At 55.9% G+C, this 26,082-nt stretch overlaps 1 protein-coding gene across 1 annotated transcript; it reads left to right on the top strand.

The window, feature by feature from the left end:
• Positions 1-2,674: 2,674 nt before the first annotated feature.
• GATAD2B (GATA zinc finger domain containing 2B) lies at positions 2,675-25,752 on the top strand (the record flags this gene model as incomplete). Its single annotated transcript, XM_076359799.1, is given in 11 exon segments — positions 2,675-2,719; positions 11,254-11,583; positions 17,693-17,822; positions 18,106-18,237; positions 18,589-18,720; positions 20,990-21,160; positions 23,224-23,388; positions 23,390-23,407; positions 23,409-23,541; positions 24,496-24,698; positions 25,642-25,752. Coding segments are annotated over 10 exon segments (1,524 nt in total), but the record flags the coding sequence as incomplete, so codon positions are not given.
• Positions 25,753-26,082: the final 330 nt, after the last annotated feature.

Here is a 26,082-nt window from a genome sequence, read left to right as displayed (position 1 = left end):
GGGATGGCACGCGGGGCCGCCCATGCTCTTCCGAGAGGGCTCCTCGTAAAAAAAAGCTTGGCTCTTCCTCGCCCTCCTCTCCCCCCTTCCCGCTCCGTCGTCCCCGCTCCCCGGCTCTCCTGTCCCCCCTTCTTTGCTCCCTAATTTTCTTGACAACTAGAGGAGGCAGCGGGAATATTGTACCTGTAAGTATTCTTTAGACTGTCCTTTTTAAATTTTTTTTTATTTTTTTATTTTTTTTTAACAGACAAAAGGCTCTTTATGGATTATCCGATCTGCTTTTTCTCCCTTTTTTTTTAAAAAAAAAAAAACCATGAGTTTGGCAGCTAAATGTAATGTCTTTACAGAATATTTTAAGGAGAAAACTAGCACTGTTGCTTGTATTTGCTGTTGGAGCGGTTCCCTTCCCCCTTCCCGCCCCCCCCCCCCCCCCCCCCACTTCCAAAAAAACCCCACCTCTCTCCAGGCTCCTACCATCGCTATTCTGCTGGAATTACTAAATCCGACCCTCCCCGCTCCACGGGAACGCTGATTTTGGGTATTAAAAAATAATAATAATAATAAAAAATTATTATTTTTTTTTTCTTTTGTCTCTAGCGCTGATGGTTTGAGGTACCAGCACCCCCCCCCCCCAACCCCTTTTATTTGATTATTTATTCCCTTCTCCCCCCTCCCCCCCCCCCCCCTTTTCGTGTCAGCCCCGGCCCCGCTGCGCGCGGAGGCCGCCAGCTGACGGGCGCGCGTGGCTCGCCGCCAAGCGCGCAGGAGCGTGCGGCGCGCACAAAAGGCAGGGCCCGCAGTCGAGGAAATCGCGGCGCATTATATAAGGAAGCCTGCGTCATCCCCGGCTTGCTCAGCCTGACGGATGGGGAGGAGAGGCGGAGGAGGAGGACGGAGGCGAACGCTCCCCTTCTCCCCCCCCCCCCCCCCTTTATCAGTAGTAGTATTTATATTTTTTTTTAATTTTTTTTCTTTTTGTGAACTGACCGGTTCATCGAGGGCGGGGAGCGTTTTCCAGCTGGCAGGGCTGGCTTCCCCCAAAGCGTGCGATCGCAGCCAAATTCCCCGTGAAGCAGGAGGAGTGGGTTTATATTTTTATTTCCCCACCCCCACTGAGGGGCAAAAAGCAGCTTCCCCCCCCCACCCCCCACCACCCCCCCCATCTGCCACAACCTGAAAATGCTTTTATGGGGTAAGGTGTGAGGTCCCTTGCGCTGGATGCAGCAGCCGCGATTGCCGCCTCCTAATAAATTAACTTTGCTAAAAATGCCAACTTAGGAGGGGAAGACAGGAGAGGGAGAGAAGCGCCTTTTCTGCCCCGCCGCCTGCTCCCCGCCGTTAGGTTCGTACTGTGCAAAACTCGACCCCGGGGCTGCGAAACCCGGGGCTGCTCCCAGCCGGACAGCGGCGATTCGGGGGGGGGGGGGACGGACGGACACGACGACGGGACGGAGGTGTTTGACGAGCCGTGCAATCCCCCCGCCGCCGCCGCCGCCCCCGGCCCCGCTGCAGCCATCCAGCGAGACGGAGTCGATTCGGAAGTTGCGATGTGTCCGTACCGACCGCGGCGCTTTTAGAAATCAGAGACAAATATATTTTGTCCGTTCGTTTATTAATTGCCTTTCTCGCTGGGGCTCCGGTTTGGTGGGGAAAGGCGAAGGAAGCCGGCTGGGGAGCGGGGCTGTTGGGGAGGGGGGACACACACACACACCCCCCGGTGTCTCCCATCGCTCGGAGCTGGGGATGGGAAGGGGAAACAGCAGAACTGTTTAACGAGTTTGCGCTGAAACGACCGTAAGAATTTACGGTCTGCTGCAACCAAGAGACAGCTCCCCGATCCTGTTGAAAACTAGCCTCACGGTTTGTCTTCTAAAATGTTTTCTTTGTCTTAATTCCCCCCCCCCCCCTTTCCCCTCCCGTGCATCTGAATGGCAAGGAGAAGCCTTGCTTAACCCCCCAATTTATGAATGACTCTCCTTTTACGCTCGGTGGGTTTTTTTTTTTAAAGACTCTGTCAGCTATTTTGTCTTTGTTAAGGCTGTATTTAGGACTGTGTGTTTCTTTAAAGCCTCGTGCACGTTCTGCTCTCGATAAAATCTCCGCGATAGGCCCTACGTATTTTCTTTCTTACCTGCATAAAAATTCCTCCACAGGGCTGTAGCGTAGTATTTCTCTTTGCGGCTCGCACAATAATCCGAGCCCGGCGTAGTATTTCTTGACAACTTACGATCCGTAGCATCAGGATTCAGAGAGCAGCACGTTTTTATTCGATAAGTGGGGTGGGTGGTTGTTTTTTTTTTTTTTTTTCCCCTTTTGCATCAGTGTTCTTGTGGATCTCTCTTCAGACTGCCGAGCCGTTAAGTCATAATTACCTTTTTAGGTTATTATCCTTTTTATAGTATTGTATGGAAATGCTCGTCTTGGGAGCCAGCCATTTTGTGTGTGCTGTGTTGAAATGCATTTTACGACGTAGATGTTGGTTTGTATTCAGCCTAGATGGAAGCGAAGACGTCGGAGCGGTGCATGTGCCGGGCTCTCGGCAGCCCCTAGACACACGATTTCATCCCACGGCGCCGACGGGCTCCGGACGAGGAGCCAAACCGTGCGAAACCCGCCGTTTGCCTACGGGCTCGGCGTGTTTTTAAAGCGTGCGAGGGGAATCGTTGCAGTTCAGGGGTGCCAAAGTGGCTTTTGAACAGCGGGAGCGGGACGTGTTCAGGTAAGTTGGACCTCGCCTCCTCAGCGCACGTAAATGCCATTTCTGCTCCCCGAGCCCAGCAGAACGGGGCTTTAAACAGCTTTTAGTCCACCGACGTAATAGTTTTTAATATCTAAATTACGGCGCGGCGCGGTTGCTGTTGTTCGGAGGGACCAAGATGGTGGCAGAGCCTCTTGGAGCGCCTTCGCTCTAACCCGGCCGCGGCGCAGGGGGGACGGAGGTGCCGGTCGGGCGTTTGGTCCCTGGAAACGTTACGGCTAACGTGGGGATGTTGGGGGGTTTGGATGCTGGTGCAGGTGCCCAAGGTGCCGAGTCTCTTCCATGCGACCCTGCGTGTTCTGGTAATCCAACCCGTTTGCTTTTTGTGAACTGACGCAGCCCCAAACGTTTCCGAATTGCGCGTGAAGGTGCCCGCTTCCCCTCGGGTTTCTATTTCACGGGGTGGGTGGGGGGGCACCCGCATCGCTTCCGAATCTCTCATCCCAGCGGGGCTTATTCCTGCTGCTGAGCTGGGGCAAAGTCTAGCGTGAAGTCTTAGGCTGAAGCTGGAAGCGACACCCGAGCCGTCGATTCAGGCTGGGTCTGGCACTCGGGTGGTGGAAGGGCGGCTCTGCGACCCCGTCGGCTTCCCTGGATGCTTAGGGTCTGCTTGGATGGCTCGGGAGAGTAAAAAAATACTCGGGTGGGATTTACCGGTGACCGGTGTTACCGGCCGTGTGTCGGTGGCTGAAGGACGGCGTCCTTCTAGTTGACGATGGCGACTGAAAACTGTTCTTGCCCACGTGGGGTGCGGGAGATGCTCTGCCCTCCTGGACCGTGTCACGTAGTCCACGCCGGTGTTGGAGGTATTTCTGTACGTCTCTCCTTCCCTATCAGGCCGGGAGAAAAAGCGTCCTTCTCGTCTGCCGGAGCGTCGTTAGGCTGTAGCGGTCCGTGCGCGCGGATGGACTTACGCTGCCCTTGGGAAGAGTAGAAATTAATCTTTCTAGAAAATAGCCCTTCTCAAAGGCTTTTGGGATGCTTCTGGTCTCCTGAAGCTGCTGCAGATGCCCGTTTATCTGCGTTGGGTTCTCGCTTCTCGCTGGATGGTGCTGGCACTTGTCCTTCACCGCTGCTCCCCACCCAAACTCTGCCCGTAACCTTTCCAAAGGACTGTACGATCCCATGCCTCATTTGAGCGTGACCAGCTTGCTTTTAATACAGCCATCCTTTCTCCGTAGGGCCCTGGTGTAGCGACCTGCTTGTCACGGGGAGGATTTTCCCTCCTACAGCCGCATCTGTAAACGTGTGTGCAGGAGACATGCGCGCGCACGTGCGCTATTGCTGCCGCAAAATTTTCGGCGTCTGCGGTGCCTGACCGTCACGTGGTCGTGCTGTAACGTGGAGTGGGGTCGGTACTACACCGTCACGAACAGCCTAGCTTTCTATCCGGATAATCTCTGGAGGTGAACTACCCTGAGCGACTTCCTCGCCGCCGATCTCATCCTCACTGCGAGCGTTGAGCCGTCCCAGCAGGCTTTATCGAGCTGCTGTGAGCTGGGGAGCGCTGCGAGCGCCCTGAAGCAGGCAAGGACTGAAAGATTTGCTTTCGGGGCTTCGTCCTCCAGGAAGGACCTGCCGGGCCGGCGCTGCCTCCTCCGCTGCTCCGGGCTGGCCGATCGCAGCTGGCGTTGCCCCGAAGCTGCGTCGCATCAAGCAGCAGGTACAGGCAGGGTTATAAAGGTGACGTCTTACCTGGACGGCGAAGAAACAAGAACAGAAATAAACGTGTGATCTGCACACGGAGCGCGTCCCTTTGCTCCGTGCACCGGTACCCGGAGGCGCTGCGCGGCCCGTGGTGCACGGCGTGTCCTCGCCCTTCTCTTCCGTGGAAGACGAGCGGCTTTGCAAGGAGCAGAGCAGGCACCAGGTCTGGTTTGTCCTTTTATTTTCCTTTCACGCTCCCTCGGAGGCAGGAACCCCGGGTAGCCGCCTCGGCTCTTCCAGGGCTGCCGGCTGCCTCTGCCCGGCGGCTCCGCTCGTAGTAACTCCTCGTGCTGCTGGAGCAGAGATGAGTAAGGAAACTGGTTGTTACTGGGTGGGGTGGGACTGGGGAGACCTTGGGTCACTGGAACCACACGGCCGGGGGAAGATTTTCCTTTGAAGAAATGTCAGAGGAGATCTGTTGTAGAGTCCGTCTTGCCTCCAACGCTTGTGACGGCGGCCAGTATAAACAGCTTCGCCGGAAGGCAGGAGTAGGGTTGCCAGGAGGATTTCGGAGCACGCTGCAAAAAGTTTTAGCCCCGGATGATTCGGAGAGGAGGCGGATCAGAGAGCCCTCGTGGCAGATCAGAGAGCCCTCGTGCAGAGAGTCCGGAGCGGAGGAAGAGAGAAGACTTTGCTCTTGCCCGGCTGGGGATGGAGCGTCGGAACGCGTCCCGTCTCAGCTGATCCACGCTTGGTGTGGTTGATGCTGCCTGGAGCGCGGGCAGCCGGAAAGCTCCAGCCTGGGAGCTGGAGGAAGCCTCCGGCAGCGGCGGCGTGACTTCTGGATGTCGTGGCCTTGACCTCGGGCGCCTCGCTCGGACTCCTGCGAGAAAAGAGAAGCGTCGGTTGCACCTCCCGGTCTGGATCGCGTCCAGAGGTGGAAACTGGAGGATTTCTGTCTGTTTTTTTTCTGCACCTGCAGCCTCCCTCTTGGCTCCAGCGGAGTCTTGCTGAGCGTCTGCTGGTTCCTCTTGTAAGATTTTTTCCTTCTGGGTACTGCTGGACCTCGGTCGGGCAGGTAGGATGGCGCATTATCTTGCGTTGCCTTTCAGCTTTGCTGTGTGTCAGCCTGTTAATTGCAACCCGTCAATTAGTTCGGGAGGGTCTGAGGCCGGGGATAGCGGCTGGATGATGGCGGTTGGTTGCGTAGGGGTCGAGGAAGACAAAAGTGCGGGTTAACGCGACGGAGGAGCTCTAGAAGAAAAGGCAGGGAAGGGGTTGTAACCTCCCGGGGCTTCCCTGAATAAACTCGAGTTGGAATTAACTTCTGCTGATGCTGCCACATTTCGGTTGCTTGGTCCCACCTTCATCAGGTAAATCTCGGAGGGATATTTATCTGTACAGGCTGCGCGTTAAGAACCGGCTATATCTAGTCCCTAGATATACTTGCTTCTCCAGTATAATATTCTTCTTTTTTTTGGCCCAACTCACTTGTTCCAGCTTTTAAAATAGTTGCGTTGGTTTGGGTTTGTTGGGGGTTTTTTTTTTTCCCCCCTTGTGGGTGCCGTATCAAATATAAATGGAAAATTGGGCTGCTGCTCTGTTTGTCTGGGAACGGCAAACCTGTCTTTCGAGCACCGGAGAAGTGAAACCGCCTAAAGCTAAAGGAACACATAGAGGGAGCGCACGATGCTGAAGGTAATGACTGCCTTGCCCCTGACTGTGCTGAAGGCGGCATCGGCGCAGGCGGGCACCAGGCTGCGATGCCCTGGGCGTTTCGGCACACAGTGACGTGCCCGTGGCGTCGTCCGCAGGCGCGGGGACGTTGTGAACTGAAAACGAAGGTGAGCCTGGAAACCAGCGACGCCGGAAACGCGTGGTTCAAACTGGAGGGGCTGCGGAGAGGAGGGCTCTCGTGCTTGTGAACCGGGAGGGGGCGCGGGGACCGGCTGGTGCTGGGGTGGAGAAAGAGGTTTGGAGCTCGCCTGGGTGGCGGCGATGTTCGGCAGCTGCTGGAACGTCGGATTTGGGGACCCAGAGTCTTTGGGGAGAGCGTCTGCTCACCAAGTGACTGCGACTTGTCCGTTTATATGGGGGAATTACCGTCGGTAGAGCACAAGGGCAATGCTCCCATCGCAGCTAGGTGCTGCGCGTTGTCCGGCTCGGCCGCAGAAGGTTTGCTGGGATTCCTAGAAGGCATTTTTTCCTCCCAACATCAGAGCAGGGAAGACGCGGCCGTTCCGGTCTTGCTGACGATGCTGCATTTCGTCTCTCGGACCACCCCGCGTCCCTGCGTCGCGGGGGCTGAGCAGGGAGTCCCCTCTCCTCCTCTGGTCTCCTCCTCCCTGGGAGCCTCTTAAATGTTGGCTCTACACTGACACCAGCTTTTATTTTTTTTTTTTTTTTAGGTAGTCAGGAAAGCTTGCTCACCTACAGAGCTGCAACTGGAGATAATTACAGTCTGTATCAAGTCAGAAACAAAACATGTTTTATAGCTCTCTTGTTTTCCCCTGGGGGATTTTGCCACCATTTGAGAATTTTGTTTCCATTTTTTTCTTTTCTTTTTTTTTTTTTTTTAAATGAAGTTCCTTAGGGAAATGAGAAGGAGAGCCTGCTTCCTGGGACGTGCCAGATCCCCAGGAGCGTTTTGCCAGAGGGAGGCGAGTCGGGATGATCTGGTTTGCGACGCCGTGTTGGTGAAGATGTGCCGTCGTGCCCGTTGCCTCCCGTCCTTCAAGGTGTGACTCGAGCACACCCGTATTGTCTGGCGCGGCTGAACGGCGTCGCTCAGTGTGCATCCATTTAACGTGGTCCTATTACTGTCTGATTAACGAGGCTGGTTTCTTCTGAAAAGTGGCTAAAATTCGGGGGGGGGGGGGGAAATCTGCTCTTGCTTAGTTTATAATCCCAGATTGCTGATAAAGAGGAGATGCTCCACAGCCGGTCCTTGTTCATGAGTCAAACCGGAGAGGTTTAATCTCTGCTCTTCGTTTGGGTTACTGTGACACGGAGCAGGGCCAGTACTGAAGTTCCCGACTGTCTGACCTTCAGACTCGCTGAATAGACCCGTGGCTGAAAGGATTCCTGCTCTTTTCTGCTAAGTTTTGGATGAAGTCGAGTGCTCTCCCCTGCCTTGCCCAGTTCTGCGGTCGAGGTGCTCTGGAAATTCCCAGGGCTCCCAGTAAAGCTGCAGTTTCTCCCCTCCCCTTCCCCTTCCCCTTCCTCGCAGCTGAGTGTTAACGCTGAAGGGCCCCATTCAATAAAGAATCTGAAGCCTAATTTAATTTTTATTGAATCTGGCTGAAAGCGCGTGCTCCTTACCAAGCCTGGAAAGCCTCCTCTTGAAAGGATTAAATAGTTGTGGTACCTGTTTCTGATAACAGTGCTTTTGATTTGTTTCTAGTACCGAAGCCACTTACGTTAAAGGGGAGGGCATGCTGAAACCCTTCAGATGCCATCTACTCGCGTCTCTGCAAGCAGGGGTTTCATTCATGGTCTGCTCAGTCCTTCCCTCCTGCAGCAAGCGGATGTGCTAAATGACGCTGCCGAAATCCCACCGGCCGGTGGCCGTCGAGTCCTGGAGGCTGGTGCGTTGTTTCCTCGGTGTTTGTCGGCCAAGACCTTGATTTCCCCCCCGGTGCGTTCCTCTTCTGCGTCCCCAGACGGCGTTTCCTTAACTTTCCAAAAGACAAAACTGCTCGTCCTCCAGCTCGGTGCTAGCGGGTGACGGCAAAGCTGGAGAAAATCACAGGGATGCTGTGATGCTCGGGGACGTGGTACCGCTCTCGTGATGGAGCAGGATGGGTCCACGTAGGTGAGGGACACCCAAAAAGCCACTTTCGTGATGGGGCCGGTAGGTCTCGGGGCTTCCAGCTGGGAAGGGGAGGCAGAAGGAGACCTTCGGTCTCGCAGAGAGGCCGAGCAAAAGGTTTGTTCTCCTTTCGTACCGCCGCTGTGTCTCCTTTGTGGTCTTGGTGGTGGTGGTGGACCCTGGCTGCTGCCGACTCCTGCCGGTGCCTCCGTCGCTGGCTTTGTTTCGTGCTCCGACTCCGATCGGAGCGTGGCGATAACGCTCCTCATCGCCGGCGTGCCTGCAGACAGGGCTTCACGGCTTCCTTCCGCTCGCGGGTGCGCGGAGGCAGCCCGGCCCCGAACCAGCAGTTACTAGCAGGTAATTTCTTCTCTTTTCCCATGTCGCAGTTCAAAGGGACGGCGGCTGCCGTGGGTCTTTAAAGGAAACACCCAACTCCGCTCACGTTTCATGGCGGTGCTTTGGCTTGCTTAAATAACTGCCTGCGAAGGGGCACGGCTCGATCTGAAACCTTATCAGAGCCCAGCAACTCTCCCTTTGGGTACGTTGCTTTTTTTTTTTTTTTTTCGGTCCGTGCCAGCTTTGCTGGATGTGGCACCTTGAGGTGCAGGTGTCACCCTTCGTGGTTTTTAAAGCGGGCAAGTTTTTACGGTGTTCTGATGGTTTTCCTCGCGCGGGTACATCTCGCTCCCCTTCTGAAGGCCGGAAGACGACCCCTGTGCGCTCAGGGAGCCTGAACCTCCTTTGTGCGCTCTAGTATTGTTTTATTTTTCTGCTTGCCAGCAATAGTACGGCTGCATTTGTCTTGGTGTCAGAACACGTGACGCGAAATACCCACGTGCGTGAAGCACCGCGAGGTTTTTGAGTACGAGGACGTAATTCAGTGAAATTGCTTCAGATTGCTTATCAGTCAAGGTGGCACCACCTCTCCCATGCTCGGTGTGTGTTGTTTTGGGGTTGGTTGGGTTTTTTTTTTAAGCGGTATATTCAGTTTATGGATCAATGTGGAGCTCGTTTTCGTAGGGACGAAACGGCTTCTCCGTAGGGGAGAACCTGCAGGATGACTTGACCGCACCGTGGGTGGGTACCACTATCTAGGGATGCTTTTTTTAACGTGTCCTCAAGCAAACGCCGAAGCGACGGCTGGTTAGAAAGCGCCTGTGCGCCCTCCCCGTGCGTCAGCCTTTGTCTGCCAGGTATCTGGACTTCTCCCTCCTCCTCCTCGCTTTCTTTCATCTCCCAAGAGTATGAAGTGGAGGAAGCAGCTGTGGAGGCCCTTTCATGGCTGAGTTAATTGGAGCTCGGCGCTTTCCCAGCAGCCGGATCCAGACCGCAGCGCTGGGTGCGGTGAGGCTTCTCTCTATCCCATGGTGTCTTGAATAACCCACCGCCACTCACAGCTTCAATTTAACCTGGGGTCACTTCTTAGGGATGGGGGCGGAGAGCGGCATTTCATGTGTCTTCCTTGGCTTGCCCGTGCTTGCCTTTCTATATTTGGTTGCAGTAGACGTGCATTTTCCTGCAGGGAGACTAGACTGTCAAGTAGAAAGAAGTCTAAGGTGCTCCCCCTGAACGTGGCAGCCCCTTTGAGATCGGACTGTGCCAGAGGCTTGATCGGATCTTTTTTCTGTTGCGCTGCAGATTTGCATTCGTTTTCTTGCTGCCTGCCGCGACTGCACCCCCTTTTTTTTTTTTTTTTTTTAAGAGCAAGGTTTCTCTAGCACGGTTCATACCCTTGAAACCATATTGATGCTGCAGTTGAACTTGCGTGACAGCTGTACTTCGGAAGATGTGTAATTATAGGGGATTTATAACTGAGCCAGAACAACGTTTTCCTGGCAGAAATTTGGCTCGGCGAAGCTTTATCTCGTGAGCGACTCGGAGCCAAGTTCAGGAAGCTCCACCTGAAGCGAGCGTGGAGGAGCCGAGGTGCCCGAGATTCGGCCGCTTTGGCCTCGTCTTTCAGCTCGGAGCACGTAGACCTTATTAACGAGCCCCTGCGAGCCGCTGGCGTGCGGAGCAGAAAAAAGTCGCCGGCGTTCTTGAGACGGCCGCTGTTTAAATTCTCGCTTATTCCCCCGTTGTTCGTCATCGTCCCCAGCCCCGGTTTGCGCGTCGGTAGGTGAAGACCTCACCGAGCTGGTCTTTCCTTGCTTTCAGGTGGAGCTCCCTTGGCTCTTTTTCTGTTGTAGCTAGTTTCTTATCAGCCTGGGAGCAGAGACTTGGGGTTGGGATGGGCTCTGCGGCTCCTTCCCCTGTTTTATTTGTACTGCATCTGTTTGCCACGGGGCATTTCTGCACCTGGAGGAGAGGCAGGCGGTCGGCCGGGGAAGACGGAGGGCGAGCGTGGGTGGGGATGCTCTTGTGTGTGCCTTCATCCTTGGAGTGAGAAGGTGCCCTCGCGTTCCTCGCCGACTAACAGGGCAACTTCGCCCGAGAGCGTAGAAGGAGCAGGAGAAACCGCGCGGTAGGGGGGTTTTCTGCATTTTGGAAGCTTGCTACCAAACTTGGCGTGCCGTGGCATTCGTACTGGTAGCAGGGGGCTCAAACCGTGCCTCGGGTCCCCTCAAAAAACAAGAGCCCACGGCACGAAGCCTACGAATGAAGCCTTACAAAAACTAAGGCGAGAAGGAGCTAAGCTGCCCTCGTTGCGTCCCTGGGCGACTCGAGTGTTTGCCGGCTCCCCTTTCTAGTAAATCTTGCCGAGCGGCAGCCGGCGGTGTTTTAATGCTGAACGAGGGATTGTGCCCTCGGTTCTCAAGGGTTTCGGGGCGCTCTCGCCCTTCAGGTGCGTGCGGTTCCTTCTGCTTGGGAAACTCCCCGCCTGGCTGGTTTAGGATCGGGACTAAAAGCGTTGCGGCACTGCTGCCGGCAGGTCACCGCACGCAGGCGTGTGGGAGGTCGGTGCTCCCCGAGGGGGGGGAGGCCGGGCCCGGAGGTCCCTGCCGGCCCCGGGGGAGTTAAGCCAGGTCTGCCGCAACCGTTTTCTGTTTGCTGTGATGCTGATTGTGTCCTTATGTCCACCTCTGTCCCGCAGGATGGACAGAATGACGGAAGATGCTCTGCGCCTGAACCTCTTGAAACGGAGCTTGGACCAAGCAGATGATCGGGATGATGTCCTGGCAAAGAGATTGAAAATGGAAGGACATGAGGCGATGGAGCGCCTGAAGATGCTGGCACTGCTGAAGAGGAAAGACCTCTCGGGCATTGAGGTGCCCCACGAGCTCCCGGTGAAACAGGACGGTGTGAAAGTCTACGAAGAAAAGCTGAATGGGAGCCTTAGGCCCCATGGGGATGGCAGGACTGCAGGGAGGCCAGGGAAGGAAAACATTAACGATGAGCCGGTGGATATGAGTGCAAGGAGAAGGTAGGTGCCAAGTGACTAGAGTCTGTAGCTTGCCTGTTGTTAATCCCGTGCTCTGCCAGATGTGAGAACCCAAGTCAGAAATTAAATCGACATTTTGCGGTCCTGGGGGCCTGGGGGAGTCTTCCTGGTGTCTGCGAGGTCCCTTTGGCTGAACGCCGAGGAGCGGAGCCCGCTCTCCCAGTAGAGTTTCTCTGGAAGGCATTCAGCACTGTTCTTTCATTGGTTTTGCTTCTGCTGCCCTTCTTATTCCGCCCCAAAACCAGATGGATTTTGTTTCTTCCTCCATCCATACGTTTGGTATTACAAGCTACAACCGTCGGGTGGCTGGCAGAGCAGACCCTGCCGGCGCGCGCGAAGGAGGAGGGCTTCCCCTCCAGCCAGGACTTTTTATTAGCACCTACAAAAGTGGCAGCAGAAGCCCTTTATTTAGCCGGAGGCCAGATCTGATGCAAGTGGCACAGACAGTCGCTCTCAAACCTGACCCTGGCCAGGCTAGGGCCTCCGCGAGGAAGAAGTAAATGGTTTTTCCTGCTGGGCCTGAGACCACTCGTGAGAAGCGGTGGCCTGAGCGATCGAGTGCTGGTGAGATGGGTCTGTTTTCCAGGAGAAGCTTTGGCGTTCTTCGCGCTCTCCGTATGTGCAGCGCGCACCTGATTTTTATCGTCGGTGAACACCGGCAACTCAATTTCTGCAGCCAACGCCTGCAGCCAGGTTCTGCGTGGGGGAGTTGGAGGGTCGCACGTGAGAGCCCGTCCCATGTGCTGCGCAGCACCGGTGCATCCCGCCTCTGTTCTTATTTTAGCTTTCTTGGGAGGGAGAAGGAAACAAATGTTAACGATTTTGATTTTTGGCTTGATTTGGGAACCGAGCCAGCGCAGGCTTGGCTAACAGGCTGAGGAGCAGAACGGAGGAGTGCTGTTTTAAGTAGGGGCAAAGCACTGAGACCTTCCCGTGGTGTTCTGGTGGGTGAAAAGCTGGACACGAGCCGGCAACGTGCGCTGGCAGCCCGGAAAGCCAACCGTCCCCTGGGCTGCGTGGCCAGCAGGGCGAGGGAGGGGATTCCGCCCCTCCGCTCTGCTCCGGTGAGACCCCCCCCGACTCCCCTCGGGGCACTGCGTCCAGCTCCGGGGTCCTCAGCCCAGGAAAGACGCCGACCTGTTGGAGCGGGTCCAGAGGAGGGTCACCAAAATGCTCGGGGGGCTGGAACAGCTCTGCTGCCAGGAGGGGCTGGGAGGGTCGGGGTTGTTCAGCCTGGAGAAGGCTCCGGGCAGAGCTCACGGCGGCCTTTCGGCGCTTGTAGGAAAGATGGGGACAGACTTTGGAGCAGGGCCTGCAGCGACAGGACGAGGGGTGATGGTTTTAAGCTAAAGGAGGGGAGATTTGGACTAGATATAAGGAAGAAATTCGTTATGCTGAGGGTGGTGAGACGCCGGCACGGGTTGCCCGGAGGGGTGGTGGATGCCCCATCCCCGGAGACGTTCAAGGTCGGGTTGGACGGGGCTGTGAGCGACCTGATCTAGTTGAAGGCGTCCCTGCTCGTGGTGGGGGGGTTGGACTAGACGACCTTTCGAGGTCCCTTCCCACCCAAACCCTTTCTGTGATTCTGTTTTCTTGGTGCCTCAGATGAATGACTGCTCCTTGCTCAGGAACCAGGTATTTGCAGGTGAAGCGTGGTTGAAGGAGGCGGTGGTAATTCCTTTGCAAAGCTGCAGCCTGCAACGACAGGAGCTGCATTCGCGGGCCAGGAGAATAGATGCCGGTGGCCCAACTGGTCGAGTACGTCTTTGCGTGTGGACGTAACGGGAAGTTTGGCTGCTTCAGCAAGAAGGTCCGAGGGCAGGGTGAGCCCTCTTCGTGACGGGGGGTGCGTGTTGCCGGCGTTCTCTGTTCTCACTCTCCCTGTTCATCGAGGAACCGGGATCGTGATTCAGCAAACCCGGGAGTGTTCGTCTTCGTTGATGCGTCGTATCGGGGTCTTTTTGCGTTGGTGGTGGCTTTTGGATAACGAGGGGGTGCTGCCTGCGCTTCTGGGGGGCTCCTGTCCTGACGGGGGCCAGTGAGCTGGTGACGGAGGGGGGATTTGAAGGCAGGGGGATCTCAACGCTTCAAGCCCCTTCTGGGCGCTGTCAGTATAGTAAATATTATAAAGATTAATGCCTTCATAGGCACTTTCTTATCTCTCACACCCTGGCTTGCAGAGCATCTGAAGTGGTGAACAGACCTGCAGTGCCCGGAGGTGGGAAGGAAGAAAACCACGTGGATTATTTTTCTTTAATGACTATATACGTGGCTTAAATCTGCCCGGACACCTCTGTCCCTGGTTCAGCCTCCCATAAAATCTGAAGAACTGCATGCAGTGAGGCAGAGACCATTATTACCGTGTACCACGGGGTTTTATCTGCCCTTGTGGGAGCGTTCGGGTACGAGCAGCACCCTTCGGAGGTGCCCGGGGTTGTCTTGTGTCCTGCTCCAACTGCATCATCGGGGTGTTGCACCTCTGAAAAGCGCAAATTCTCCCCAAAAGCTCTGTGGGTGAGACAACACGGGTAATACTCAGCCTCTTTGCAAACGGGTTTAAGCTCTCGAGGTGTTAAATGCTGTAGGAATAACCACGGCTCTGGGTAAGTTACTGTCCAGGTTGTCTTCTCCCCGAAGAGCTGGCAGGCGGGTGTCCGGGCGCTGCAGAGGGCTGCGTGCTCAGCTGAGTTGCTTGAATATTGTGCAAGACGCGGGGAATCCAGTTAGGTACCAGCATCGGGCGCGGACTCCGGAATCGCTAACTGTGATCGAAAAGAAATCAGCCCTAAAAAGAGGTAGAAAAATTCTGCTACGGGTTTTGAAATAATTGAGTGCGAAAAACGTCTCTAGCAAGAGGAATAAGGCTGGGGGGGTGTTTTATTTTCCTAACGAGCTGATAAGGGGTCACTAAGCTGGAGTTTTGCTTGGGAGTGTGCTCCACGTCTTCCCACCTCTGCCTGCCTCCTGCGCCGTCGGCGCAGCTCTTCTTCCAGTAGTTTTGTTGTAATTACGCTCTTGCCTTGACAAAAGTAAATAAAACAACCCCGACATAGTCGGCAATTCTTTGCAGATGGCCCTGTTTTCCCCTGTCTGGCTTTGACACTGGCTTTGCTTTTTTTCCCCTCGATGGAATGTAAATAAAACAGCCTGGATGTATCTGGATGCTTGTGCAAAATAATCACCAGCAGCCGTAATGACAAGCCCGCGTTTAGGAAAATCCTGAACCAAAATTCAATGCTTTATTGCTCCGGGTGTGCCCGAGATGTGGCCAAGGATGCGAGAGGAGCGAGAAAAGCTGTTGTGCTCGGTGCTTGACTGCCTTCAGTCTCTCTGGTCCGAGAGTTTGGGATGCTGTTACTCAAAGCGAGTGCATCCAGAGGTTTGCAGCAAAACGAGGGACTTGGTTGTGGTGCCTGCGGGGTCCGTGCGAGCAGCCCTGATGCTGATGGGGGAAGAGACCCTCTGCCAAAGCCTGTTTTTATTTTTAACGTGCGATCCTGTGCGTACCGGGGAGCCTCCTATCCAAACAGTTGGTCATCACGGTGTTTGTTGACATTCGAAACTCCGTTTGGGGAACGGTGGCTGTGAGGTGACCCGGGATACCTGCTTCGTTGCGAGGACGTGTTGATTCCTGAGCAGTTTCGTGTACAGTCATGCCCTAACTGATAGTTTGGAGATAGGCACCTTAGGTAGCTCGCAGCAGAAGCCAGATAAAATGCCGTGGGAGGGCGATGGGCGGCTCAAGAGCTGGTGAAGACTCGTCCAAAAGCAGCTCTTGCTCTTGGCCAGCTAAATATGAAACTCCTCAGACGCAGGTTGGTTTGCCCTGGACCAGCTCAGGCTGACTTTATCTCGGTAAGATGCTCTGGACCTTCTCTGCCGACCGCGCTGCTGGGACAGACCACAAACTCAGCCCCAGCTGGAAACCCTCCTGCCACCGGCCACCTGAGAAACCTCCTCCTCTGCTCCGGAGAGGGAGCAGCAGCTGGAAAACCCCTGGTTTGGTTCCCACACGCAGAGTCCGCGTGGTGCCGAAAGGAGATCCGCAAGAACAGGATATCTATTGATCAGCAGATACCGCGTTCATATGACGCCTTAAGTGTGTGATGGCCCACAAAGAGGTTATTGAGGGCTCTGAAATAAGGCACCCACAAATACCACGCAGAGCCTGCACCTTTGGGCGCAGCCGAGAGCTTTCACGGCTTTGCTTTCTTCTCTTTTTTTTTTATTTGACGGTTTGGAGCCACGCTGCCGGGGGCGTTTCTCCAGCTGAAGAGCGACCTGCAAACTCCGTGATCGATGGGGTTGGCAGTGGACGTGCAACAGCTGGACAAGGGGGCAGCCACGCCGCGTTAGTGCTTTGAAATGCCCACGAAAGCGGCTGTAACCTTCGGGCGATGAAGCTGCCGAAGGCAAAAACCCCCTGCAAGCCAGCGTCCCGCTCCGAGCATCCTCTCCGGACCCACCGCCCCCGGAGCAGCCAAGCCTGGGAGCTGGGAGTCGGCTCCGCGCTTCCTCCTGGGTGTTCAAAGCTAAAAGTTTCCAATAAGATAATCTGTGCATCTCCCCACCCCCCCCCCCCACCCCCGCCGGCTTCCAGCCTCACACCAAAGACCTTCCAGCGAGTCCGAGAGCGATAAGTCTGTCTGCCTCGGTGGCAGCGCGCCCAGCACCTTCATAACCACGGTGCTTGTGCTGCTTCACGCTGGACTATTTAGCGTTTCTCCGAGGCTCTCCAAGCACCGTTACGTTAAATTGGTGATAGCAAAGGGCTTTTATTAGTGTCTCCTTACTCTGAATGATGCCACCACGAACAGTGCGGTGCTTGGATACCGCTGGATTATAGCATTGATTTTTTTTTTTTTTAATATTCTTTTTTTTCCCGGTGACGGGCTGTTGTCGTTGCTGCTCTTTTCGTTCACTGATTTCTAGGTCACGGTTCAACTGGATCTTTTGACTCTACGTGGGGTATTTATTCCAGCAGGAGTAGGGAAGTGATCGTGCCCCTGTACTCGGCCCTGGTGAGGCCGCACCTCGAATACTGTGTTCAGTTTTGGGCCCCTCACTACAAGAAAGACGTGCTGGAGCGTGTCCAGAGAAGGGCAACGAGGCTGGTTGAGGGGTCTGGAGAACAAGTCTTATGAGGAGCGGCTGAGGGAACTGGGGTTGTTTAGCCTGGAGAAAAGGAGGCTGAGGGGAGACCTCATCGCTCTCTACAACCACCTGAAAGGAGGTTGTAGCGAGGTGGGGGTCGGTCTCTTCTCCCAAGGAACAAGCGATAGGACGAGAGGAAACGGCCTCAAGTTGCGCCAGGGGAGGTTTAGATTGGACGTGAGGAAAAATGTCTTTACTGAAAGAGTGGTGAAACATTGGAAGAGGCTGCCCAGGGAAGTGGTGGAGTCCCCATCCCTGGAGGTATTTAAAAGACGTGTAGATGAGGCACTTAGGGACATGGTTTAGTGGGTGGTGGTGTTGGGTCAACGGTTGGACTCGATGATCTTAGAGGTCTTTTCCAACCTCAATGATTCTATGATTCTATTCAGATTTTCCTTTACGGAGTGACCTTTTAAAATAGATTCGTATTGAGATAGGCATTTCTGTTAACTGGGGGACTTAGCCCGTCCTCATCTCCAGCATCTTCCCGAGTAAGTATGAACAATACCAGGCCAGAGTACCTACCCCTGTTCCCTCTCATCTCAGCACCTGGCTACGGTTGTGTCTCCCTGTTTAGTTACTATATGGCTCGTTATTAACACCCGACTGGTCCTCTCGCGGATAGGCTTTGCACCGTGTGTTTGCTTACCTTGCGCTTAAAACAACCCACCTTTCACCCTGGTGAAGACAATGGTTTCGAGGAATGAGTCTTCTCCCCTCCCGCGAGCGGAGGATGCTTCTTGTCCTAGAGCCGGCGGTCCGCTGGGGTTTGTCGGCTCTGCAGGCGTGGAGAGCTGTGCCGAGCTCTGGTTTGCATCCATGGTGGAGGGCCGGGGGGGGTGGGGGGGTTGTCCCGCTCCCAAATGTGCTGCCGATGTCTCGGTGTCGCGGCTCAGTCTTCTTGTTTTGTTCCCCCCCCCCCCCTTCTGTTACGCAGTGACCAGGACAGGGGACGATTAACCCCTTCGCCAGATATAATTGTCCTCTCCGACAATGAGGCATCCAGTCCCCGTTCCAGCTCTCGTATGGAGGAAAGACTCAAGGCAGCAAATCTTGAAATGTTTAAGGTAAGGGGTTTCTCGGCTCTCCCGGGCGGCTGCTCCAGCGGAGAGCCGTTCTGCTGCAGGGGGTTTCTGCTTTTCTGAAGGATTTGGGAGCTAAGGGGGTTTCTGAGCAATGCGGTAACTTCTGGGCGTAACGATCCAGCTCTTGCATCCTTGGTTATCCGCGGTACAAATTCTTGCTTGTATTGAAGCTTCCTCGTGCTCTCTTGCCACCGAGGCACAGGCAGCAGGTTTCAGCTGTTCGAGTTTTGACTGATTTTTCTTTTTTTCCCCTGCCTCTTCATAGGGTAAAAGCATAGAGGAGCGACAGCAGCTGATCAAGCAGCTTCGGGATGAGCTACGGCTGGAGGAGGCCAGGCTTGTGTTGCTGAAGAAACTGAGGCAAAGTCAGCTGCAAAAGGAGAACGTGGTACAGAAGGTGAAGCTCTGAGCAGCGTCGTTTGGGGCTCTGGGCACAGGGGGCGGGGGGGGAAGGCGCTCGGCCTCGCAGAAGCCTGTTAGCGGGCAAACGCCAAAGACTTGCTCTGCCCTTGGACCTTCCTTTACTCCACGTTTGTCCTCCTGTGTGGTATTTCTTACCAAAGTGTGTCTGTAGCGAATCCGCAGCCCGTCCTGCCCTCAGGCCCAGCTGAGAAGATAAATCTGTGCAGCTCTGAAGTATTAGTATTCGATGTAGCATCGATGAGGCTTGGTCCGCGTTGGGACTGTTGGTGGATTTCCTTTCCAAGCCCCGTGCGCTGATGCCGGTTCTCATTTTCTCTCGATCTAGACTCCAGTTGTCCAGAATGCAGCGTCTATTGTCCAGCCATCTCCTGCTCACGTGGGACAGCAGGGACTGTCCAAGCTTCCCTCCAGGCCTGGAGCTCAGGGGGTTGAGCCTCAGAACTTAAGGACATTACAGGTGAGCCTTCCTGACAGCCGCTTTCTGTGCAAAAGACTTGTCATTTTGCTTGGCGCACGCGCAATGCTGCACGTCTGTCTCTGCCCGACTGAGATGCTTTTTCCGAGAGGCAGATAAATGCTGGCGGTTCGCAGCGCCGTGAGTAGAGCAGTCTGGTGTCCCACGGGTGGTCTGGGAAGTTCTCTCTGCAGGCGAGGTCGTCTCTGAAGCTGATCGGCGGAGACTTGAGCCACCCCCCGTAACACTTCGTGCCTGTCCCAGCTCTTGGCCCCTTGCGTGACGTGCGTGGGGAGGTCCGGGTGCTCTGCCGCTTCAGAAGTGGCAGATTTTTCAGCAGGGAGGTCTGGAGGTTAGTCCAGCCGACGATGCGGGTCGTGTGAGGTGGAAGGAGCTGAATTTAGATGCGGTGGCCCTGAAGAAAGTTGCCCGCTGCTCGGTAACGCGAGTTCTGGGGCTGCAGGGAGAAAACTCATTTGCACGTACCCGCAGGAGCGGCCGGTCAGCGGAGCTGCTTTTTGAAACGGTGCAGAACGGTCAGAGGAAGAGGGCGAAGAAAAATGCCCAAAACCCCAGGGAACTGAAATGTTTACCTGCTTTGGGAAGGCGCTATAGGCAGAGCAGGGTGCCGTCTGACACGGCTACCTTTCTGCCTGCGTGCTGGAGGAACGCTAATTCTAGATGACACAACTGTTTAACGTTGCACGGGTAAACGAGAAGCCAAGGGTATGAGCTCACTGGAAGGGAGGGCGCTCGGCGTGTGCGTGTGGAGCGGGGTGTTGACGCTGCCGGGCGGTGGGGATTTCTTTCCTGGGGCTTGGTCCAGCTCTGCTGCAGGGCTTGGGGGTCCCCTGCCGCCTCGGGGCACGCTCGTGCCCCCTCCCCAAGCGTTCCTCTTCCCCGAGCTCTGTAGCATCAGGAAATGGACTTTGGCCTTTCAGCAGGAGGCTGTCAGTTATATTTCTTTGGTAATATATCGGAATATACAAAGGCCCAGCGACGCGGTCGTGAACCCAGATGCTGGGAAGATGGCGTGTGGGACAAGGATGGAGGTGATCCTCCGTACGGCGCGTCCGTCTGCCTGTAGTTTTCTCTCCTGCTTTTTGCCAAAAGACTTTCCGTTTCGATCTCGCTGATCATTTACTCCCTCCATTAACCATCTTCTTTGTTTGTGGCATTTGTTTTCTTTGCTATGGCAACGATGCGGGGTCAAGCCTATTGTGGCTTCGCAGTGGGATCGGGCTGGTAAAGGAAATGGGCTTTAGGAGAAGAGGAAACGCATTGTTTGCGCAGTCTTTGTGAAGCTTTTCTTACGTGTGGCAGCGAAGAACCTCATCTAGAACAAGTCTAATAAAAAAAAAAAGGGGGGGGGGGGAGAGAAAAAGGTTGTCAGACAGGAGGTGTTTAATGTTTTAAGATCATCTCTGATTAAAAAAAAATGGAGCCCTTCTACCTGTCGTCCCCCCGGGGGGGCCGTTCTGACGCTGCTCGGAGACACGAAGGCCTTGGCTGTGAGCTGAGCGTTAGGAGAAGCCCGGGCAGGTCAAGCCCTGGCTCGGGCTGCGCTCGGGTCTTTCCGATCCCGGTGTCGTGTTTCTGACTGCCCGGGATTGAGGTTTGTAACACGCCTCTGCATTCCTGCGCCGAAGGCAAACACCCATCTCCCTGTTAGTCAGGACTCTCATAAACCGTTTCGCTTCGAACTCGGGCGCCGGTGTGAGTTGTGGTTTTAGTAGCTCCGTGCAGCTGGCAAACAGCCGCCGCCTCTTGTTTTTTTTTAAATCCCCCCTTTTCCCCTGGCATTTTTCCTTATTGGATCAAATCGACGGGGTTGTTTTTAACGCAAAGATAGGCCGCGAATGCGTGTCTTGAAAATTGCCTTCCCGAACGTCCCCGGCCTAGATCCTGGAGGTCCGTCCCCTTCCCAGGGAGCTGGCTGGCTCCTGGGAAGCGGGTTGCTCCACCAGATCACTGCCCCTCTTCTTGACTCGGGTGCGATTCCAGCCTCTCTACAGAAAATATGAGTATGTTAACTCGAGGCATCCTCCCTCCAGGCACAATGGCCGTGATTATTTAAAATAAAGGACAATTAGAGGAAAAGTTAGGTTCTTTGAGCGGTGTCTCGCATTAGAAGTTAACTGGAATTACGGATAAGTGGAAGTGCTCTGCTGTTGCAGAGCCTGATCAGGGAACTAAAAATTCTGCTTTGCCTCAAGTCCTTCTTTTTTTTTTTTTTCCTCCCCAATTTATTTCTTGTTTCCTTTCTCGACAGGGTCACAGTGTCATTAGGTCTGCCACAAATACGACTCTGCCCCATATGCTTATGTCGCAGCGTGTGATCGCTCCGAACCCTGCCCAGTTACAAGGGCAGCGGGTTCCTCCTAAACCTGGCCTCATCCGCACTACAACTCCAAGCATGAATCCAGCCATCAACTACCAACCGGTAGGTGACTAATTTGGCGCTGGGTGTTGGGCACGGTCGCCCGGTGGGGTTAGCAAGAAGGGAAAACAGGAGGTGCCTTACGAGTCTGGTGAGTGCCACGGAGATGCTCGGAGCTCAGCAGGAAGACGTCGGCGCGAAGCTTGCAGGTGGGAATCTATCCCAAGTGTGGACGAAGACGGATGTCCTTGACCTGCGTGGAAGAATGAAATGATAAATAATTTAAAAACTTCCTCTTCGGAGCTGCCAGCTACCGAAGCGCTGGTTGATCCGAGCAGCACCGGCCTCCTGCTGTAGCAGCGACACGAAGACCCCGGTGAAGCGGGGGTGACTGTGAGCAGGACTGGTTCCTCTTCCCGCGGTCGGTAGCAAGCGCTCGCTCGCGTGTGCTTTTCTTCCGCTTCTCTCTGCCGGCAGAGCGCAGCGAGCTCCCAGCAGTCGAGGAGCGGGACGCTTAAAACCATTTCTTTTACTTTTGGAAGAGTGGAAAAGACTTCCCTGAAGACTGGAAACGGAGAGGGGGGGGAGGAAAAAATGACCGCTGACCGCTTTCCGGTTCTAGCGCCGGCCCTGCATAAAGCGATCAAACCTTTCTCCTGCCAGCGGCCTTGCTTCCTGGGCTGCGTCTCCCGCGCAGTGGGACAGTCTCTGTTCCTCATCCCGGACTGCGACGCTTGGCTGAGACGCTCTGTGTGCGCGCGGGCCCGGGTTAACGACCCCCGTTAATTCCTTTTAGGGTTTGTTGCCGGTTCTTAAGCCGTTTAATCTGTCCTAGCGATAGTAGAGTGCAAATGCGTACGTTATAAACACGACTACGCAACAATCTGGAAGTCTTGCATCTGAACAACTGTCGAACAAACCTAATCGCGTGTGCGATGGGAAAAAAAAAAAAAAACCCAAACCCACCCCAACTGCTCTTGCGGGAGAGTTGTAAGTTCGTTGGTGTTACTTCATCAACTATTTATTTCAATCGGCATGAGTTATCCCTGGTCAGCTCTGCCGTTAGTTTTCCCGGACCTACTTTAGAACGGCTGGTTTGGGATGAGCTCGGTCCTCTGCCTTTTTTTCCCAGCCAGCAAAGGGTTAGCAGTCTCAAAACAGAAAAGCGGGGCAAACTGGTTGGTCTTCTCCGCGTTATTCTCGATCGACGCGACCGTGTCCCCCGAGCTTTGGTAGCTGACCCCGTTTGAATCGCTGAGAAGCGGGTTTGTTGCTGTTTGGGATTCTCCCCCTTGGCACGCGTGGAAGTGTTGGTACCCTGGGAGACGGGTAGGCCGGGTGAAAGGCTGGCGGCAGCCCTGCCTGGGCTTAAGTAGGTCGCGGGCTGATGGCTTCTTATCCCGAAAGGCTGCGGAAGCTGCATCCTCGAGGTCAGCAGAAGTCTTTGTGCTTTGCCACCGTTGCGTGCCAGAGGGGACCGCGCATCCAAATGAACGGAGGATGCAGAAGGCAAGCCGCTGGAAATGGGAGAGGAGGGAACGGGCACATTCGGAGCACCTGTGTGGGAGGGGACGGACGCCATCTGGCAGCGGGGACGCTGCCTGGGCGCCTTGCCAGATCAGCGAAGCAAGAGGTGGAGGAGCAGAACTCGACAGTGAGCGATGGTGTCGGGTGCGTGACTCACGGCGCTCGGCGCTACCTACGCTTGGCGAGGCCGACGCCGGGTCCTGGAGACCGGACCCTGCGCACGCGTTTCCTCGCCTGCAGAAGTCCCCGGGCTTCTCTGGATGCCGAGACGACTCCTGCAGATTCCGGTGTGCTGCAGGCTCCTTGGCACCGGCGCTGCTGATGGCTTTATCGTAGGGGCCGAGACTCCTCCTTGCTGACTCCGGTAGACCGGAGGCTCCTCGGCATCAGCACTGCTTTATCGTAGGGGCCGAGACGAGCTCCCTGCTCCCGAGTCCCAGCACGGCTCCCGTCTCCCCAGGTCCTTTTGGGAACGTTTGCGGACAGAGGGAGGGTTGTGAGAAGGCAATCTGGCTCGTCCAGGTTACCTTAGGAGCTGAGCCGTAGTCGGGGACTGTATTGATGTTCTGTATTAATCCTCATCTCCTCTTCCTCTCCAGCAATCAAGTTCTTCTGTTCCTTGCCAGCGTACGTCGTCTTCAGCCATCTATATGAACCTTGCCTCTCACATCCAGCCTGGCACTGTGAACAGGGTGTCGTCTCCGCTCCCCAGCCCCAGTGCTCTGAACGACGCCGCCAACTCCCAGGCAGCCGCCAAGCTTGCCCCTGCGCAAGCAGCTGGAAAAAGACGCTGCTGGAGATCCCACCCCCGAAGCCGCCCGCTCCCCTGCTGCATTTCTTGCCCAGCGCAGCCAACAGCGAGTTCATCTACATGGTGGGGCTGGAGGAGGTGGTGCAGAGCGTTATCGACAGTCAAGGTGAGCTCGGGGTGGTGGTGGGGGGGGCTGCAGCTTTCCTCGGCTGCCGCGATGCAGTGCTCCCATGGGCCATTTCCTATTTTATTTTTAGTTTTAGGGTTTCTTTTTTTTTTGCAAAACGCCAAAATCTGCAGCTTGGGAGGCTGCCAGAGAACGGTTTCTGGTCTTACCCAGCCCTGGACTCTGCTCCTTCTTGCCGCGGCTGCCTGCAGCGGAGGGGAGGGCAGAACCTGGACCACCCCCTGCCCCCGGGCACTAGGGAGCTGCGTGCCGACCCCCCCCCCCCCCCCCCCGTGGGCGCAGAGCCGGTCTGGCGAGGTTGGTGGCCTCGATGTGCCGAGCCTGCAGCCGGCCCCGGAGCAGCGGTGTCTGTGCCCTGGGGCTCGGTGTCTGTGCCCTGGGGCTCGTCGGGCCGTGCCCACTTGGGGAGGGGTCTCCCAGGCCCTTCCCTTGCCCTGAATGAACGTTCGGGAGCTGAGATGCAAAAATCCTCAGAGCTGTGACTGCCCAGGGTCCCGTCCCTGCGGGATTTAGCTCCCACCTCACCGTTCCCTTCGGGTTGTCGCCTCCCAGCTGGCCGGGATCTAGCCTGTGCTCTTCCAGTGCGAGCTCGGCACGGCGTAACTGCGGTGCGTCGCTGGCTCACCTGACTCAACCACCAAGACCCCCAGATTTTTACAGTCTCGTAGAGCTGGTCCCAGCACCATCGGGTTGTTCTGTCCCTGGGGCAGGATTTCTCCCGTGTCTCTCCCGGGATGCTGAGCTCTTGCCCAGAGTGGGGTTGGACTTTGATGCGGCGCTGTCCTGAAAATCCGTTTATTTGCTGGGACCTTCCCTCCCGCTCCGACGGTCTGCGTGAGAGCCCGTTGCTGTCGTGCCGGGGATGGAGGCGGCGGTGTGAGAGCGGGGGCTCTCCCCTTTTCCCACCTAACTCCCGTTCTTGGCGACTCCCAGGGAAAAGCTGCGCGTCCCTCCTGCGTGTGGAGCCCTTCGTCTGTGCCCAGTGCCGCACCGACTTCACCCCTCACTGGAAGCAGGAGAAAAACGGGAAGATCCTGTGCGAGCAGTGCATGACTTCCAATCAGAAGAAGGCGCTGAAGGCAGAGCACACCAACCGGCTGAAGAACGCCTTCGTGAAAGCTTTGCAGCAGGAGCAGGCAAGTACACGGACCCCTCTGCGAGCTGCGCCGGTGGGAGCACGTTTGCTCCGGGAGAGCCTGGAGCTCCCTGCCCCGGGCTCCGGGCCCCCCTGCTCCCTTTCCCTTTGCACGTCTCCAGCCGCGCGGCTTTTCGGTAGGTCAGTTGGGGTTCCCCGTGCCTGAGCTTGAGGAGTTTGGCTTCTCCGTGGGGATGCCCAGCTCATGGGGATGCCCAGCTTGGCCCATGGAGCTTCTAACAGCGAAAGGCTGGTGCTGAGCGTCCAGAGTACTCCGAAGGCGGCTGCTCCTCTCCCTTTGCGCGTTGTTTTCCCCCCGGATTCGTAGCTCGAGGGCTGCCTTCCCTCCCTGCTTTTGCCACTGACTTTCCTGGAATGCGCGGGGAGTCGCTTAACCGCTTGCTGCCTGCTCGCTTCTTTGTGGAAGGGGGGAGTTTGCTCAACTCCCCCGATAAATCGGGTGTTGGAGAACTTGTTTCGAGGCCCTGGGGTAAAATATAAACCGGAATCATCATTTGTGAACTGTAAAAAAACAAACCAACCACTCCAAACCCTAAATATGAAGTGGAATCCGGCTGCTGACAAATGGGACGCGTCTGTTTCGCAGAAAGAAGTCTTTGGGCTCTTCGTAACAAGTGGGTGCAGAGACAGAAAAGCTGTTTGTGTTGGCCGCGGCAAGACTGCGGTTCCAGCAACGCCTTGGGAAAGCAGCCGGGTTTTCAGTGGTTTTCAAATAAAGCGGCGATTGCGAAGCGTGGGGAGAGGGACCCGCTTCCCCCTCCCCTCTCCGGGAATGCCGCCCGCCGCCGGTGTCGGCGTGAGCCCCGGCGTGCCCCGCTCGTGGCGCCGGAGGGCTCATCTTGGACCTGTTGGGTCGCGCCGGGGAGGCGAGGTCTCATCGGATGGCGTTCGCCTCTGAGGATGCTTCTGGTTCTTCCGCTCAGGAGATCGAGCAGAGGCTACAGCAGCAGGCGGCCTTGTCCCCCACCGCGGCTCCTGCCGTCTCCAGTGTCAGCAAACAGGAGAACATCATGCGGCACCACACGCTCCGGCAGGTGAGCGACGCTCCTTCTTCCGTAGCTCCGGCCCCGGGGCTCCCGGCCGAGCAGGAGCGCGCGCGTCCCCTCGCTTGTAGCCCGGATGCGCGCTCCTGGTTCGGAGCGGGGTGGGCACAGCAAGCGCTCCCCGACGAGGAGGGAGGTGCGAGCATCCCGCTGCCTTCTCTCTTACCGCAGCTTTGGGGGTCCGGCTGCCCTTTTTCCTGGGGACTGTCCGGGTTGCCTTTAACCCGAGTCCCCTGCACCCCGTTTTCTGGTGCCAGCAGAGCCCGTAGCTGCTGCTGGTCTCCTCTTCCGCCCCTTCCCCTCACGGATCCCTCCCCTGTC

Source organism: Aptenodytes patagonicus, chromosome 26, assembly GCF_965638725.1.
Source record: "Aptenodytes patagonicus chromosome 26, bAptPat1.pri.cur, whole genome shotgun sequence".
Taxonomy (NCBI): Eukaryota; Metazoa; Chordata; class Aves; order Sphenisciformes; family Spheniscidae; genus Aptenodytes; species Aptenodytes patagonicus.
The sequence above is the reverse complement of the archived record's forward strand: the minus strand, read 5'-3'. Positions and strand labels throughout refer to the sequence as shown.